The 17,937-nt window shown below is 42.7% G+C and overlaps 1 protein-coding gene across 8 annotated transcripts in view; it reads right to left on the reverse strand.

Moving 5' to 3' along the window:
* The window catches only part of dennd6b (DENN/MADD domain containing 6B), a 236,093-nt gene that overhangs the window by 196,011 nt on the left and 22,145 nt on the right, over positions 1-17,937 (reverse strand). For 7 of the 8 annotated variants that reach the window (XR_010967118.1, XR_010967117.1, XR_010967119.1 and 4 more), the window contains exons 2-4: positions 15,458-15,496; positions 14,042-14,084; positions 10,345-10,457 (exon numbers count right to left, since the gene is read on the reverse strand). Coding sequence is in view for 5 of the 8 variants with exons in the window: in XM_068005278.1 (XP_067861379.1) it covers positions 10,345-10,457; positions 14,042-14,084; positions 15,458-15,496 (195 nt within the window). In the remaining 3 variants the exon portion in view is untranslated. The remainder of the gene's footprint in view (positions 1-10,344; positions 10,458-14,041; positions 14,085-15,457; positions 15,497-17,937) is intronic. The other variant, XM_068005280.1, reaches the window with a different exon arrangement.

Here is a 17,937-nt window from a genome sequence, read left to right on the forward strand (position 1 = left end):
GTGTCCAGCTGCAGCTATTGTTTGACCGCTTGACGGCTCTGGAGCTGCGGATGGACTCACTTTGGAGCATCCGCGATGCTGAGAAAGTCGTGGATAGCACGATCAGTGAGTTGGTCACACCGCAGATAAAAATTACTGAGGGAGATAGTGAATGGGTGACCAACAGACAGAGGAAGAGTAGGAAGGCAGTGCAGGGGTCCCCTGCGGTCATCTCCCTCCAAAACAGGTATACCGTTTTGGATACTGTTGGGGGAGATGGCTCACCAGGGGAAGGTGGCAGTGGCCAGGTTCATGGCACCGTGGCTGGCTCTGCTGCACAGGAGGGCAGGAAAAAGAGTGGCAGAGCTATAGTGATAGGGGACTCGATTGTAAGGGGAATAGACAGGCGTTTCTGCGGACGCAACCGAGACTCCAGGATGGTATGTTGCCTCCCTGGTGCAAGGGTCAAGGATGTCTCGGAGCGGCTGCAGGACATTCTGGAGGGGGAGGGTGAACAGCCAGTTGTCGTGGTGCATATAGGCACCAACGATATAGGTAAAAAACAGGATGAGGTCCTACAAGCTGAATTTAGGGAGTTAGGAGTTAAACTAAAGAGTAGGACCTCAAGGGTAGTAATCTCAGGATTGCTACCAGTGCCACGGGCTAGTCAGAATAGGAATGACAGGATAGCTAGGATGAATACGTGGCTTGAGAGATGGTGCAAGAGGGAGGGATTCAAATTCCTGGGACATTGGAACCGGTTCTGGGGGAGGTGGGACCAGTACAAATTGGACGGTCTGCATCTGGGCGAGACTGGAACCAATGTCCTAGGGGGAGTGTTTGCTAGTGCTGTTGGGGAGGGTTTAAACTAATATGGCAGGGGGATGGGAACCGATGCAGGAAGTCAGTGGGAAATAAAGTGGTGACAGAAACAAAAGGCAGTAAGGGAGAGTGTACAGAACATGACCGGACAGATGGTCTGAGAAAGCAGGGCAAAGTCCAAGGGAAGTCTAGATTAAACTGCATTTATTTCAATGCAAGAAGTCTGATGGGCAAGGCAGAGGAACTCAGGGCATGGATGGGTACATGGGACTGGGATGTTATAGCTATTACTGAAACATGGCTAAGGGAGGGGCAGGACTGGCAGCTCAATGTTCCAGGGTACAGATGCTATAGGAAAGATAGAGCAGGAGGGAAGAGAGGAGGGGGAGTTGCGTTCTTGATTAGGGAGAACATCACAGCAGTAGTGAGAGGGGATATATCCAAGGGTTCGCCCACTGAGTCTATATGGGTAGAACTGAAAAATAAGAAGGGAGAGATCACTTTGATAGGATTGTACTACAGACCCCCAAATAGTCAACGGGAAATTGAGGAGCAAATATGTAAGGAGATTACAGACAGCTGCAAGAAAAATAGGGTGGTAATAGTAGGGGACTTTAACTTTCCCAACATTGACTGGGACAGCCATAGCATTCGGGGCTTGGATGGAGAGAAATTTGTTGAGTGTATTCAGGAGGAATTTCTCATTCAGTATGTGGATGGCCCGACGAGAGAGGGGGCAAAACTTGACCTCCTCTTGGGAAATAAGGAAGGGCAGGTGACAGAAGTGTTAGTGAGGGATCACTTTGGGACCAGTGATCATAATTCCATTAGTTTTAAGATAGCTATGGAGAAGGATAGGTCTGGCCCAAAAGTTAAAATTCTAAATTGGGGAAAGGCCAATTTTGATGGTATTACACAGCAACTTTCAGAAGTTGATTGGGAGAGTCTGTTGGCAGGCAAAGGGACGTCTGGTAAGTGGGAGGCTTTCAAAAGTGTGTTAACCAGGGTTCAGGGTAAGCACATTCCTTATAAAGTGAAGGGCAAGGCTGGTAGAAGTAGGGAACCTTGGATGACTCGGGTGATTGAGGCCCAAGTCAAAAAGAAGAAGGAGGCATATGACATGCATAGACAGCTGGGATCAAGTGGATCCCTTGAAGAGTATAGAGATTGCCGGAGTAGAGTTAAGAGAGAAATCAGGAGGGCAAAAAGGGGACATGAGATTGCTTTGGCAGATAAGGCAAAGGAGAATCCAAAGAGCTTCTACAAATACATAAAGGGCAAAAGAGTAACTAGGGAGAGAGTAGGGCCTCTTAAGGATCAACAAGGTCATCTATGTGCGGAACCACAAGAGATGGGTGAGATCCTGAATGAATATTTCACATCGGTATTTACGGTCGAGAAAGGCATGGATGTTAGGGAACTTGGGGAAATAAAGAGTGATGTCTTGAGGAATGTACATATTACAGAGAGGGAGGTGCTGGAAGTCTTAACGCGCATCAAGGTAGATAAATCTCCGGGACCTGATGAAATATATCCCAGGACGTTATGGGAGTTTAGGGAGGAAATTGCGGGTCCTCTAGCAGAGATATTTGAATCATCCACCGCTACAGGTGAGGTGCCTAAAGATTGGAGGGTAGCAAATGTTGTGCCTTTGTTTAAGAAGGGCGGCAGGGAAAAGCCTGGGAACTACAGACATCTGTAGTGGGTAAGTTGTTAGAGGGTATTCTGAGGGACAGGATCTACACGCATTTGGAGAGGCAGGGACTAATTAGGAACAGTCAGCATGGTTTTGTGAGAGGAAAATCATGTCTCACGAATTTGATTGAGTTTTTTGAAGGGGTAACCAAGAAGATAGATGAGGGCTGTGCAGTGGACGTGGTCTACATGGACTTCAGCAAAGCCTTTGACAAGGTACCGCATGGTAGGTTGTTGCATAAGGTTAAATCTCATGGGATCCAAGGTGAGGTAGCCAATTGGATACAAAATTGGCTTGACGACAGAAGACAGAGGGTGGTTGTAGAGGGTTGTTTTTCAAACTGGATGCCTGTGTCCAGCGGTGTGCCTCAGGGATCGGTGCTGGGTCCGCTGTTATTTGTTATTTATATTAATGATTTGGATGAGAATTTAGGAGGCATGGTTAGTAAGTTTGCAGATGACACCAAGATTGGTGGCATTGTGGACAGTGAAGAAGGTTATCTAGGATTGCAACGGGATCTTGATAAATTGGGCCAGTGGGCCGATGAATGGCAGATGGAGTTTAATTTAGATAAATGTGAGGTGATGCATTTTGGTAGATCGAATCGGGCCAGGACCTACCCCGTTAATGGTAGGGCGTTGGGGAGAGTTATAGAACAAAGAGATCTAGGAGTACAGGTTCATAGCTCCTTGAAAGTGGAGTCACAGGTGGATAGGGTGGTGAAGAAGGCATTCGGCATGCTTGGTTTCATTGGTCAGAACATTGAATGCAGGAGTTGGGATGTCTTGTTGAAGTTGTACAGGGCATTGGTGAGGCCACACTTGGAATACTGTGTACAGTTCTGGTCACCCTATTATAGAAAGGATATTATTAAACTAGAAAGAGTGCAGAAAAGATTTACTAGGATTCTACCAGGACTTGATGGTTTGACTTATAGGGAGAGGTTAGACAGACTGGGACTTTTTTCCCTGGAGAGTAGGAGGTTTAGGGGTGATCTTATAGAAGTCTATAAAATAATGAGGGGCATAGAAAAGGTAGATAGTCGAAATCTTTTCCCAAAGGTAGGGGAGTCTATAACGAGGGGGCATAGATTTAAGGTGAGAGGGGAGAGATACAAAAGGGTCCAGAGGGTCAATTTTTTCACTCAAAGGGTGGTGAGTGTCTGGAACGAGCTGCCAGAGGCAGTAGTAGAGGCGGGTACAATTTTGTCTTTTAAAAAGCGTTTGGACAGTTACATGGGTAAGATGGGTATAGAGGGATATGGGCCAAGTGCAGGAAATTGGAACTAGCTTAGTGGTATAAACTGGGCGACATGGACATGTTGGGCCAAAGGGCCTGTTTCCATGTTGTAACTTCTATGATTCTATGATTCTATAACTAGGGCAGTAGAGAAGGCTTTAAACTAAATAGTGGGGGCGAAAGATCAAGTCAGGGAAGATGTGATTAATTAAAGATAGACGACATGGCAAGAGAGCAAGGTGGCAATAAGGGAAATGATAATCAGAGAGTGGCAGGAAGGGACAGAGCATGCAAACTTAAGAGTGCGCCAACAGATAAGGCTAGAGGTTGCAAAAATAGTAAAAAGACAGCACTAAAGGCTTTGTATCTGAATGCGCATAGCATTCATAACAAAATGGATGAATTGACAGCTCAAATAGAAATAAATATGTACAATCTGATAGCCATTACAGAGACATGGCTGCAAGATGACAAAGGCTGGAACCTGAATATTCAAGGGTGCTTGACATTTCACAAGGACAGGAAGCTAGGAAAAGGTGGAGGGGTAGCTCTGTTAATTAAGGATGACATGAGTATAATAGAGAGAAATGACCTTAGTTCTAAAGACCAAGATGTAAAATCAGTTTGGGTGGAGATCAGAAATAGTAAAGGCAAGAAGTTACTTGTGGGAGTAGTTTATAGGCCCCCTAACAGTAACCATACTGTAGGACAGGATATACAGGAAGAAATAATGGGGGCTTGTGAGAAAGGAACAGCAATAATCATGGGTGATTTTAATCTACACATTGATTGGAAGAATCTGATTGGCAAAGGTAGCCTGGAAGACGAGTTCATAGAGTGCTTTCAGGACAGTTTCTTAGAGCAGCACGTTCTAGAACCAACCAGAGAGCAGGCTATTCTAGATTTGGTCATGTGTAATGAGACAGGATTAAATAATGACCTCATTATAAAGGAGCCTCTAGGTAGCAGTGATCACAATATGATTGAATTTTGCATTCCGTTTGAGAGAGAGAAAAGAGTGTTTTAAACTTAAATAAGGGCAATTATGAGGGCATGAAGCCAGAGCTGGCTGAAGTGAACTGGGAACTTAGGTTAAGGGATAGGTCAGTAGCGATGCAGTGGCAGACATTTAGTGAGATATTTCATAACACTCAAAGATACATTCCAGTGAGAAAGAAATACTCCAGGGGAAGGACATACCATCCATGGCTAACTAAGGAAGTTAAAAATAGTTTCAAATTGAAAGATAAAGCATACAATTCCGCAAAGATTAGTGGCAGGTCAGAAGATTGGGCAGAATATAAAAAAACAGCAAAGAATGACTAAAAGAATAATAAGGAGGGAGAAATTAGAGTATGAGAGAAAGCTAGCTAGAAATATAAAACAGATAGTAAGAGTTTCTACAGGTATTTAAAAAGGAAAAGAGTAAGTAAAGTGAGCGTTGGTCCTCTAGAGAGTGTGTCTGGGGAATTAATAAGGGTGAATAAGGAAATGGCGGATGAACTGAACAGATATTTTGCATCCATCTTCACTGTAGAGGATACAAATAACATGCCAGAAATAATTGTGAATCAAGGGGTGAAAGGGGGGGAGGAAGGAACTTAAAACATTTACTATCACCAGGGAAAGGGTTCTGAAAAAAAATATTAGAACTGAAAGCTGACAAGTCCCCAGGTCCTGACGAACTTCATCCTAGGGTCTTAAAAGAAGTGGCTGCAGAGGTAGTAGATGCATTGGTATTAATTTTCCAAAATTCCCTAGATTCTGGAAGGATCCCATCAGATTGGAAAATAGCAAATGTAACTCCTCCATTCAAGAAAGGAGGGAGACAGAAAGCAGGAAACTACAGGCCAGTTAAATTTAACATCTGTCATAGGGAAAATGTTAGAATCTATTATTAAGGTGGTTATAGCAGGGCACTTAGAAAAATCTAAATGCAATCAGGCAGAGTCAACACGGCTTTGTGAAAGGGAAATCGTGTTTGACTAATTTATTAGAGTTCTTTGAGAAAATAACAAGCAACGTGGATAAAGGGGATCCTGTGGATGTGGTGTACTTGGACTCCCAGACGGCTTTTGGCAAGGTGCCACATCAAAGGCTACTACACAAAATAAGAGCTCATGGTGTAGGGCGTAACATGTTAGCATGGATAAAGGATTGGTTAGCCAACAGGAAACAAAGAGTAGGCATAAATGGGTCATTTTCAGGTTGGTAAGGTGTAATGAGTGGAGTGCCACAGGGATCAGTGCTTGGGCCTCAACTATTTGCAATCTATATCAATGACTTGGATGAAGTAAAGTGGTGACAGAAACAAAAGGCAGTAAGGGAGAGTGTACAAAACATGACCGGACAGATGGTCTGAGAAAGCAGGGCAAAGACCAAGGGAAGTCTAGATTAAACTGCATTTATTTCAATGCAAGAAGTCTGATGGGCAAGGCAGATGAACTCAGGGCATGGATGGGCACATGGGACTGGGATGTTATAGCTATTACTGAAACATGGCTAAGGGAGGGGCAGGACTGGCAGCTCAATGTTCCAGGGTACAGATGCTATAGGAAAGATAGAGCAGGAGGGAAGAGAGGAGGGGGAGTTGCGTTCTTGATTAGGGAGAACATCATGGCAGTAGTGAGAGAGGATATATCCGAGGGTTCGCCCACGGAGTCTATATGGGTAGAACTGAAAAATAAGAAGGGAGAGATCACTTTGATAGGATTGTACTACAGACCCCCAAATAGTCAACGGGAAATTGAGGAGCAAATATGTAAGGAGATTACAGACAGCTGCAAGAAAAATAGGGTGGTAATAGTAGGGGACTTTAACTTTCCCAACATTGACTGGGACAGCCATAGCATTCGGGGCTTGGATGGAGAGAAATTTGTTGAGTGTATTCAGGAGGAATTTCTCATTCAGTATGTGGATGGCCCGACTAGAGAGGGGGCAAAACTTGACCTCCTCTTGGGAAATAAGGAAGGGCAGGTGACAGAAGTGTTAGTGAGGGATCACTTTGGGACCAGTGATCATAATTCCATTAGTTGTAGGATAGCTATGGAGAATGATAGGTCTGGCCCAGAAGTTAAAATTCTAAATTGGGGAACAGCCAATTTTGATGGTATTAGACAGGAACTTTCAGAAGTTGATTGGGAGAGTCTGTTGGCAGGCAAAGGGACGTCTGGTAAGTGGGAGGCTTTCAAAAGTGTGTTAACCAGGGTTCAGGGTAAGCACATTCCTTATAAAGTGAAGGGCAAGGCTGGTAGAAGTAAGGAACCTTGGATGACTCGGGAGATTGAGGCCCTAGTCAGAAAGAAGGAGGCATATGACATGCATAGGCAGCTGGGATCAAGTGGATCCCTTGAAGAGTATAGAGATTGCCGGAGTAGAGTTAAGAGAGAAATCAGGAGGGCAAAAAGGGGATATGAGATTGCTTTGGCAGATCAGGCAAAGGTGAATCCAAAGAGCTTCTACAAATACATAAAGGGCAAAAGAGTAACTAGGGAGAGAGTAGGGCCACTTAAGGATCAACAAGGTCATCTATGTGCGGAACCACTAGAGATGGGTGAGATCCTAAATGACTATTTCGCATCGGTATTTACGGTTGAGAAAGGCATGGATGTTAGGGAACTTGGGGAAATAAATAGTGATGTCTTGAGGAGTGTACATATTACAGAGAGGGAGGTGCTGGAAGTCTTAACGCACATCAAGGTAGATAAATCTCCGGGACCTGATGAAATGTATCCCAGGACGTTATGGGAGGTTAGAGAGGAAATTGCGGGTCCCCGAGCAGAGATATTTGAATCATCGACAGCTACAGGTGAGGTGCCTGAAGATTGGAGGGTAGCAAACGTTGTGCCTTTGTTTAAGAAGGACGGCAGGGAAAAGCCTGGGAACTACAGACCGGTGAGCCTGACATCTGTAGTAGGTAAGTTGTTGGAGGGTATTCTGAGAGACAGGATCTACAGGCATTTGGAGAGGCAGGGACTGATTAGGAACAGTCAGCATGGTTTTGTGAGAAGAAAATCATGTCTCACAAATTTGATTGAGTTTTTTGAAGGGGTAACCAAGAAGATAGATGAGGGCTGTGCAGTAGACGTGGTCTACATGGACTTCAGCAAAGCCTTTGACAAGGTACCGCATGGTAGGTTGTTACATAAGGTTAGATCTCACGGGATCCAAGGTGAGGTAGCCAATTGGATACAAAATTGGATTGACGGCAGAAGACAGAGGGTGGTTGTAGAGGGTTGTTTTTCAAACTGGAGGCCTGTGACCAGCGGTGTGCCTCAGGGATCGGTGCTGGGTCCGCTGTTATTTGTTATTTATATTAATGATTTGGATGAGAATTTAGGAGGCATGGTTAGTAAGTTTGCAGATGACACCAAGATTGGTGGCATTGTGGTCAGTGAAGAAGGTTATCTAGGATTGCAACGGGATCTTGATAAATTGGGCCAGTGGGCCGATGAATGGCAGATGGAGTTTAATTTAGATAAATGTGAGGTGATGCATTTTGGTAGATCGAATCGGGCCAGGACTTACTCCGTTAATGGTAGGGCGTTGGGGAGAGTTATAGAACAAAGATCTAGGAGTACAGGTTCATAGCTCCTTGAAAGTGGAGTCACAGGTGGATAGGGTGGTGAAGAAGGCATTCGGCATGCTTGGTTTCATTGGTCAGAACATTGAATACAGGAGTTGGGATGTCTTGTTGAAATTGTACAAGACATTAGTAAGGCCACACTTAGAATACTGTGTACAGTTCTGGTCACCCTATTATAGAAAGGATATTATTAAACTAGAAAGAGTGCAGAAAAGATTTACTAGGATGCTACCGGGACTTGATGGTTTGACTTATAGGGAGAGGTTGGATGGGCTGAGACTTTTTTCCCTGGAGAGTAGGAGGTTTCGGGGTGATCTTATTGAAGTCTATAAAATAATGAGGGGCATAGATAAGGTCGATAGTCAAAATCTTTTCCCAAAGGTAGGGGAGTCTATAACGAGGGGGCATAGATTTAAGGTGAGAGGGGAGAGATACAAAAGGGTCCAGAGGGGCAATTTTTTCACTCAAAGGGTGGTGAGTGTTTGGAAGGAGCTGCCAGAGGCAGTAGTAGAGGCGGGTACAATTTTGTCTTTTAAAAAGCATTTGGACAGTTACATGGGTAAGATGGGTATAGAGGGATATGGGCCAAGTGCAGGCAATTGGGACTAGCTTAGTGGTATAAACTGGGCGACATGGACATGTTGGGCCGAAGGGCCTGTTTCCATGTTGTAAACTTCTATGATTCTATGAAGGGACCGAATGTATGGTTGCTCAATTTGCTGATGACACAAAGGTAGGTAGGAAAGTAAGTGGTGAAGAGGACATAAGGAGTCTGCAAAGAGATAATGATAGGTTAAGTGAGTGGGCAAAAAATTGGCAGATGGAGTATAATGTGGGAAAATGTGAACTTGTCCACTTTGGCAGGAGGTATAGAAAAGCAGTATATTATCTAAATGGAGAGATTGCAGAACTCTGAGGTACAGAGGAAGCTGGGTGTCCTAGTACATGAATCAAAAAGTTAGTATGCAGGTACAGCAAGTGATTAGGAAGGCAAATGGAATGTTGTCATTCATTGCAAGGGAAATGGAATATAAAAGTAGAGATGTTTTGCTACAGTTGTACAGGGCATTGATGAGGCTACATTTAGAATACAGTGTGCAGTTTTGGTCTCCTTATTTAAGAAAGGACATAACTGCTTTGGAGGCGGTTCAGAGAAGGTTCACTCGACTGATTCCTGGGTTGAAAGGGTTATCTTATGAGGAAAGTTTGGACAAGTTGGGCCTGTATACACTGGAGTTTAGAAGAATGAGAGGTGATCTTATTGAAACATAAGATTCTGAGGGGACTAGAAGGGGTAGATGCTAAGAGGATGTTTCCCCTTGCGGGAGAGACTAGAACTAGGGACCACAGTTTAAAAATAAGGGGTCTCCCATTTAAGACTGAGATGAGGAGAAATTTTTTCTCTGTGGAACTCCCTACCCCAGAGAGCAGTGGAGGCAGGGTCATTGAATATTTTTAAGGCTGAGTTAGATAGATTCCTGATTAACAAGGGAGTCAAAGGTCATAGTAGGTAGATGGGAAAGTAGGGTTGAGGTCGCAATCAGATCAGCCATGATCTTATCAAATGGCAGAGCAGGCTTGAGGGGCCAAATGGCCTACTCCTGCTCTTAGTTCGCACGTTCTGACCTTAGTCATGAGTCTACTATGCAGTACCTTATCGAAGAACTTTTGAAATTTCAATTATATTACATCTACTACATTACCTTTGACTACCCTTTGTTACTTCTTCAAAGAATTCAATAAGGTTGATCAAGCATGACCTGCTCTTTTGAAATCCGTGCTGACTATTCTTTATTATATTTTTGGTTTCTAAATGTTTTTCTATTACATCTTTGAGTAAGGATTCCATTATCTTTCCTATAATGCTTCCGGACTAGAACTGGTAGTACAGTGAGAAACCATTCCGAACCGTGTCAATGCATATTTTACCATGTATTTTTGGACTGGCTGATCTGAAGTTTTAGCTATTGAAAAATAAATCATTCAAACGTAAAATGTGTGTCAGGATGATTCTAAAACATACCTGAAGAACAACTGGAGCATCGCGATTATACTTATCCTCCTCTCCATACATGGATAGCTTGTGCCCCACTGACTGTCGAATTCGAAAGCTGAATTGTGTGTCTCCAAGGCAACCTACAGCAAGAACAAAAACAGCTTGCATTTATATAATGCCTGCAAGGTAAAAAGCATTCCTGAGTGCTTCAAAAATTGAAATACATGAGGAAATAGGCATTTAAATATAGAAGCAGAGATTAGGAGGGCTAAGGGTGCCTGAACATTCTGCTACCAATTACAGGGTGAAGTGAAGGGGTACACAAAAAACCACAGTCTGAGAACTGAAGGGGGCAGGAGGGGATAGGCTTGATGAATTTACAGAGATAGCACGAGATGTGAAAGCATGTGAGCACATGTGCACATCCAGGCTGACTCTTCACCACAGTACTGAGGGTGTACTGTATTGCCAAAGACGCAGTCTTGTGGATGGGACATTAAACCAAAGTCCTGTTCAAGTGGATATAAAAAATTCCGTGGCACTGTTTGAGCAGCCGAGAGTTCTATAAGACCATAAGTCCGTAAGAAATAGGAGCAGGAGTAGGCCATTTGGCCCCTCGAGCCTGCTCCGCCATTTAATATCATGGATGATCTGATTTTTACCTCAACTCCACTTTCCTGCCCTTTCCCCATATCCTTTGACTCCCTTGATCAAAAATTTGTCTAACTCAGCCTTGAATGCATTCAATTACTCAGCCGCCACAGCTTTTTGGGGTAAAGAATTCCAAAGATTCACGACCCTCTGGGAGAAGAAATTCCTCCTCATTTCCGTCTTAAACGGGCGGCCCCTTATTCGGAGACTATGCCCCCTAGTTTTAGATTCCCCCATGAGGGGTAACATTCTCTCAGCATCTACCCTATCGAGTCCCCTCAGAATCGTGTATGTTTCAATAAGATCTCCTCTCATTCTTCTAAACTCCAATGAGTATAGACCCAACCTGTTCAATCTTTCCTCATAAGACAACCCTTCCATACCCAGAATCAACCTAGTGAACCTTCTCTGAACTGCCTCCAATGCAAGTATGTCCTTCCTTAAATAAGGGCACCAGAACTGTACGCAGTACTCTAGGTGTGTCCTCCCAGTATCCTAGCCAACATTCAATCATTGCCACCAAAAACTGATTACCTAGTCATTTACTGTTTGTGGGATGCTGTTGTATGCAAATTAGCTGCCTCATTTGCTTACAACAGTGTGCGCTTCAAAAGTAATTTATTGACTTTGAAATGCTTTGGAACATCCAAAAACAGGTAAGGTTCTAAATAAGTTCAAGTTGTTTCTTCTTTCTTATGGAGGTCAATGAATAAAACTCTTAGGGGACCCAATCACAACACTGAAGTAAAGGGTGGTCAATCTTTCAAAGTTCAAAAGCCAGAAAAACAACGTACATGAACAAACAGCAGTACATTTCACATATGCATTAGAATAGTACATAAGAAAATAAGAAATAGGAGGAGTAGGCCACATGGTCCCTCAAGCCTGCTCCGCCATTCAATAAGATCATGGCTGATCCTCGACCTCAACTCCACTTTCCTGCCCAAACCCCATATCCCTTAAAATTCAAAAATCTATCAATCTCAGCCTTGAATACACTCAACGGCTGAGCATCACTGCCCTCTTGGGTAGAGAATTGCAAAGATTCACAACCCTCAGTGAAGAAATTTCTCCTCATCTCAATCCTAAATGGCTGACCCCTTATCTGGAGACTATGCCCCCTAGTTCTAGACTCTCCAGCCAGGGGAAACAGCCTCTCAACATATACCCTGTCAAGCCCTCTCACAGTCTTATATGTTTCAATGAGATCACCTCTCATTCTTCTGAACTCCAGAGTATAGGAGTATTCTACTCAATCGCTCCTCATAGGACAACCCTCATCCCAGGAATCAATCTAGTGAATCTTCGTTGCACTGCCTCCAAGGCAAGTATATCCTACCTTAGATAAGGAGACCAAAACTGTACACAGTACTCCAGGTGTGGTCTCACCAAAGACCTGTACAATTGCAGCAAGACTTCCTTACTCTTGTACTCCAACCCTCTTGCAATAAAGGCCAACGTACCATTTGTCTTCCTAATTGCTTGCTGTACACCTGCATGTAACTTTGTGTTTCGTGTACAAGGACAACCAAATCCCTCTGAACACCAACAATTAATAGTTTCTTACCATTTAAAAAATATTCTGTTTTTTTATTCTTCTATTTTTCCTACCAAAGTGAATAACCTCACATTTTCCTACATTATACTCCATCTGCCACCTTCTTGCCCACTCACTTAATCTGTCTATATACCTTTGCAGACTCTGTGTCCTCCTTACAGCTTACTTTCCCACCTACCTTTGTGTCGTCAGCAAACTTGGATACATTACACTAGGTCACTTCATCTAAGTCATTAATAGATTGTAAATAACTGAGGCCCCAGCACTGATCCTTGCGGCACCCCACTGCCAACCTGAAAATGACCTGTTTATGCCTACTCTGTTTTCTGTCCGTTAACCAATCCTCTATCCATGCTACACTCATTGATAGTCTCACTGTAATTACAACATATTGTGAAACCTAGCTCATCAGTGGGACTTATCATGCTTTGTTTCCAACTAATGACTTTAAACATGAATGATAACCTCTCCCTATCTCTCATTCCCTCATCCTCCCTCATTCTCTTTAATTTGCTATTTCCTTCCTTATTTCTCTATTCAGTTACTGAAATCAACTACTGTCTCATATTCCCAAGACTTGACATACCTATTCTGATTAGACCAACGAGGGTGGCACTGGATTGCCTCAGTGTCACTAACCAGAAAAACAGCTCTACCAACACCCCTTCATTTGAGGGGGCACCACTAATAAAGTATTCTGAACATAAGGCTCAATTAAAGCAAGCGAAGTTAAATCATAAATTTTATTATCCATATCAATTAAACAGTGTATGTCCTGCGGTGCCCAACAGTCTTGGAAGGCCTCAAGCATATCGATGATCACCGCACGTTCCCTCTCCAGTGCCACCCGGGTGCGCTCAAGGCCATGGAAGACAGGCAGGCAGCCAGATGATCCAACCCACAGGTCGCACTCATCCTGGATCTGTGAATCACTGTTTTTGCCAGGAACTCTGCATCCTTTCTTGGTTTCATAAATTTCGACCTGTACACTCCAGGTGTTAAATAGTAAAGCTGAGAATAGTCATAGCCTACAATTTACAAAGTCATAGTCTATAGTATCACAGGAAATATCCTGGAATTCCTGACCTAACACCATTATGGAAGCACGATCATAACAAGGACTGTAGCAGTTCAAGAGGCAGCTCACCACCACCTTCTCAGGGTAAGTAGAGATGAGTAATTACAAGCAGCCTTGCCAGCATTCCAAGAATTTTCTAGATTTAAATGGATGAGTAGTGGGTGCTCATACTGAAAACCTAGAAACAGAAACATTTTAGCACATGAAGAGACTATTCTTGCCTGTGCTGAATTTAAACCCTCCTTGCGCTGATTTTATATAGTCTGCTTTCTTCCCAAACTAATTCCTATTTCAAGAATGTCTGAAAAGAGAATAGTAACAGCAGTAAAAAGGCCAGAATTGAATATGTTGCTGGATGGAATAGAACGATCTGCATGAGTACAGCTCACTACAAAAGCATGAGGAAAAAGTATGCCCCATTTAAGTAGATTTCTTACCCGAGTAGGAATCTGGAAAGGATAGGTAGCAGATGCTGGTTTTCTGAAAATAAAGAAAAACAAAAGCAGAGAAAAAAAAAATCAAACTTGAAGTTAATGAGATTGACTGGGATAGAGATGAGGCAAGTTTCAAAGCTTGAGTTCTTCAAACCAATAAATATCTTTATTTTAACAGATTAGAAAGTCTCCTTGACATTTAAGCTAATCACCACACAACAGAATATTAGAATAACTTCCTAAAGGTTGGAAGTGAAATGAATGTTACGTGTATCCTGAAAAGCATTTGAACTTTACTTTCAACTCCTTCACCATTCCATATTCCAACAACAACTGACCCCACATTTAGATACGATGAATACAGCCAAACAAGAAACAATTACTCAGAAGATGTACTACCATCGTAATGCCATCTTTTACTATGAAAGCTACTTATATTCTATTTTACTTTCCTATGGCTCAACAAGCTACTTTCCAGCTGAAGGGACAGACAGGAAACTTCCTGTGAGGTCTCTGCCAATCCCTTTCTATATAAAAAGCTTGCAGAGGATGACAGTACTTTGTTTTTCCCCAATGGAGAAATGTCTCTCCCCACTCAGCACATCCCTGGATGGCATGCCCGAGCAGAAACTCACTTGTGTGAGGAATTTCAGGGATCACCTTGCATTCTACCGCTTGAGGCACAGCCCCTTGCAGCTCCAAAATGCCCAAACACACACTCCCCGCTTCTGTCTCCCAATATCACAATTGCTTTAAAAGAAAAGGGCTCTAAAATAATTGATGAATGAATCCTTTCTGGTTTGTATTTTCTACTTTTAGTTTTTTATGAATATCTTGAACATGTGCTCCAATATTGAGTGCTGAGAACATCAGAAGAATTACTGATCCCAACTGTGTGAGAAAGCTGCATTAACATCAGTAAAAGCAGTCACCAAATGGTCTTCAGCTAACACTAACTTATCAGGAAAGTCCACTGAAGCATAGTACAAATGAGCTGAAGAGTCAACTGGACTTTTAGAGAAATGACGACTCATTTTCACTTTGGGTGGAGACGGAAGCCTGGTGGTAGTGGATAGACTGCCTGTTATACACCCTGCCTGATTTTCCTTTCCAGTGACTTCAGTTTTCCGGCCCCACCAAAAGTGAAAATTATCTCCGGTGTTTGATGGATGTGAGATGGTAAGTTGGATTGTTGCCTGAGAAAGGGACAATTGTATTTGGCCCGAACGATCTTTACCTTTTCTAAGAATACTTATCTATGTTTTATAGCTTTCCAACTTCAGAAAGTTTAGTTGCAGTTGTGCATTTTATGCAAATTCTTTAAAGCAAAACTAAAGCAGTTGCAGTGTTCTGACAAACTATAAGGAGCTTCAATGTTACTATATAGTGAATAGCAATTCCACTGATTTAATAGCTTACCTCCCGTTCTGAAAGTCGCACATCATGGGGATACACAAGCTGAGGACCAAAAAAACAAATACAAACAGCTCAACAGAAGACATTTTTCATAAAAACAGGATAAATTCTGCACGTGTCCAAAATATTAGAAACTTCTATCCTCAAAATAACATTTTAAATCTTTACATTTATATCTATACAAGCTGCTATCCCATGGCATTGCTCATGGTGAGTTGGAAGATACAATGCATTATCCTATATAATATAGACTGCTTTATCCTATATAACGTACAATATATTAATAGGTCTACTCAATATGGTGATTCAATAAGTTAATTCTGTTTTTATTAATTAGAGTATTGTGGGAGTGTTAATAGTGTTTTCATGCTCAAGGGAAAGGGGGTACACAAGGGGGAGAGATGAGGATTGGGAACTTAATATTCCTGACTACAAACTTTCAAAATAGGAAAGGAAATAAAGGAGGGGTTGCAGTATTGATCAAATATACTGTTACAGCTCTGGAAAGGGACGATGTACTTGAGGGTTCAAAGGCAGGATCTATTTGGTTAGAATTATGGACTAGAGAAAGCTATTATGCTGCTGGGTGTATACTATAGGCCACCAAATAGTAGGAAGGAGATAGAGGAGCAAATTTGCAGAGAAGTGCAAAGTGATGCATTTTGGAAGGAACAATGAGAGGCAATATAAACTAAATGGTATAATTTTAAAGGGGGTACAGGAACAGAGTGACCTGGATGTGTACGTACACAAATCTTAAAAAGGTAGTAGGACAAGTTGAGACGGTTGTTAAAAAAGCATATGGGGTCCTTGGCTTCATAAAAAGAGGCATAGAGTACAAAAGCAAGGACATCATGCTCAACCTTTATAAATCACTGCTTAGATCCCAGCTGGAGTAGTGTGTCCAATTCTGGACACCACACTTTAGGAAGGTTGTCAAGGCCTTGGAGCAAGTGCAGAGGAGATTTACTAGAATGGTACCAGAGATGCAGGACTTCAGTTACATGGAGAGACTAGAGAAGCTGGGGTTGTTCACCTTAGAGCAGAGAAGGTTAAGGGGAGATTTGATAGAGGTGTTCAAAATCACAAAGGGTTTTAATATAGTAAATAAGGAGAAACTGTTTTCAGTGACAGAAGGGTCGGTAACCAGAGGATACAGATTTAAGGTGACTGGCAAAAGAACCAGAGGTGACATGAGGAAAAAAAATTTACGCAGCGAGTTGTTACGATCTGGAATGCACTTCCTGAAAGGGTGGTAGAAGCAGATTCAATAATAACTTTCAAAAGTGAATTGAATACTAGAAGTGGGAATTTTGCAGAGCTATGGGGAAAGAGCAGGAGAGTGGGACTAAATGGATAGCTCTTTCAAAGAGCCGACACAGGCACGATGGGCCAAATGGCCTCCTTCTATGCTGTAGCATTCTATGATTCTAAGTCTTTCTTTCTTTTGTCTTATAGTTTTAAGTTGATGCTTTATTGTCTTCCTTGTACATTTGTAAAATTTCAAAAATATACTATCTTAAAAAGTTTACAAATATTATCATCCATTTCCTAACCGTCGTGTATCCCTGACTGAAATGCTCTCGATGCTTCAGGTCAGCTGACTGTGGGAGCGAGAAATATCTTACACTTCCCTATCTGTTCTAACTTGCACAGGGAGGCAATGTCAATCTATCCTGCCCCTGAGCACCGTAACTGGCTTCTAACAGTGATCAGGAGCAGGCCGGTATGATGTTCCCTCCCTGTGCAAATTATAGCAGATAGGGAGGAGCAAGATCCCTTGTTCCCACAGTGGGCCGAGCTTACAAATTCACTTCAGTGTGCAAACCGCCAGACTCTATCCCACCACTTCAACAAACACAAACCAGAGGACACAGATTTAAAAGGAATAGCCAAAAGAACCAGAAGCGAGATTAGGAGAAATTTTTTTATACAGCGCATGATGATCTGGAATGTGTTCCTGAAAGGGTGGCAGAAGCAGATTAAATAATCACTTTGAAAAGAGAAGAAAATTGGATAAATACTTAAAGAGAAAAAATTTGCAGGGCTATGGGAAAAGGACAGGGAACTGGGACTAATTGGATGTCTCTTTCAAAAAGCCTGCACAAGCATGATGGGCCAAATGGCCTCCTTCCATGAACATAAGAAATGGAAGCAGGAGTGGGCCATCTGACCACTTGAGCCTGCTCCGTCATTCAACAAGATCGTGGCTGATCTTCTACCTCAGCCATTTTCCTGCACTATCCCCATATCCCTTGATGCCTTTAATATCTAGAAATCTATCGATCTCTGTTTTGTATGTACTCAATGACTGAGCCTCCACAGCCCTCTAAGGTAGGGAATTCCAAAGATGCACCAATCTCAGTGAAGAAATTTCTCATCTCACTCCAAAATGGCCTACCCCTTATTCTGAGACTGTGACCCCTGGTTCTGGACTCCCCAGCCAGGGGAAACATCCTCCCTGCATCTACCCTGTTGAGCCC

Source organism: Heptranchias perlo, chromosome 24 (assembly GCF_035084215.1).
Source record: "Heptranchias perlo isolate sHepPer1 chromosome 24, sHepPer1.hap1, whole genome shotgun sequence".
Lineage (NCBI taxonomy): Eukaryota > Metazoa > Chordata > Chondrichthyes > Hexanchiformes > Hexanchidae > Heptranchias > Heptranchias perlo.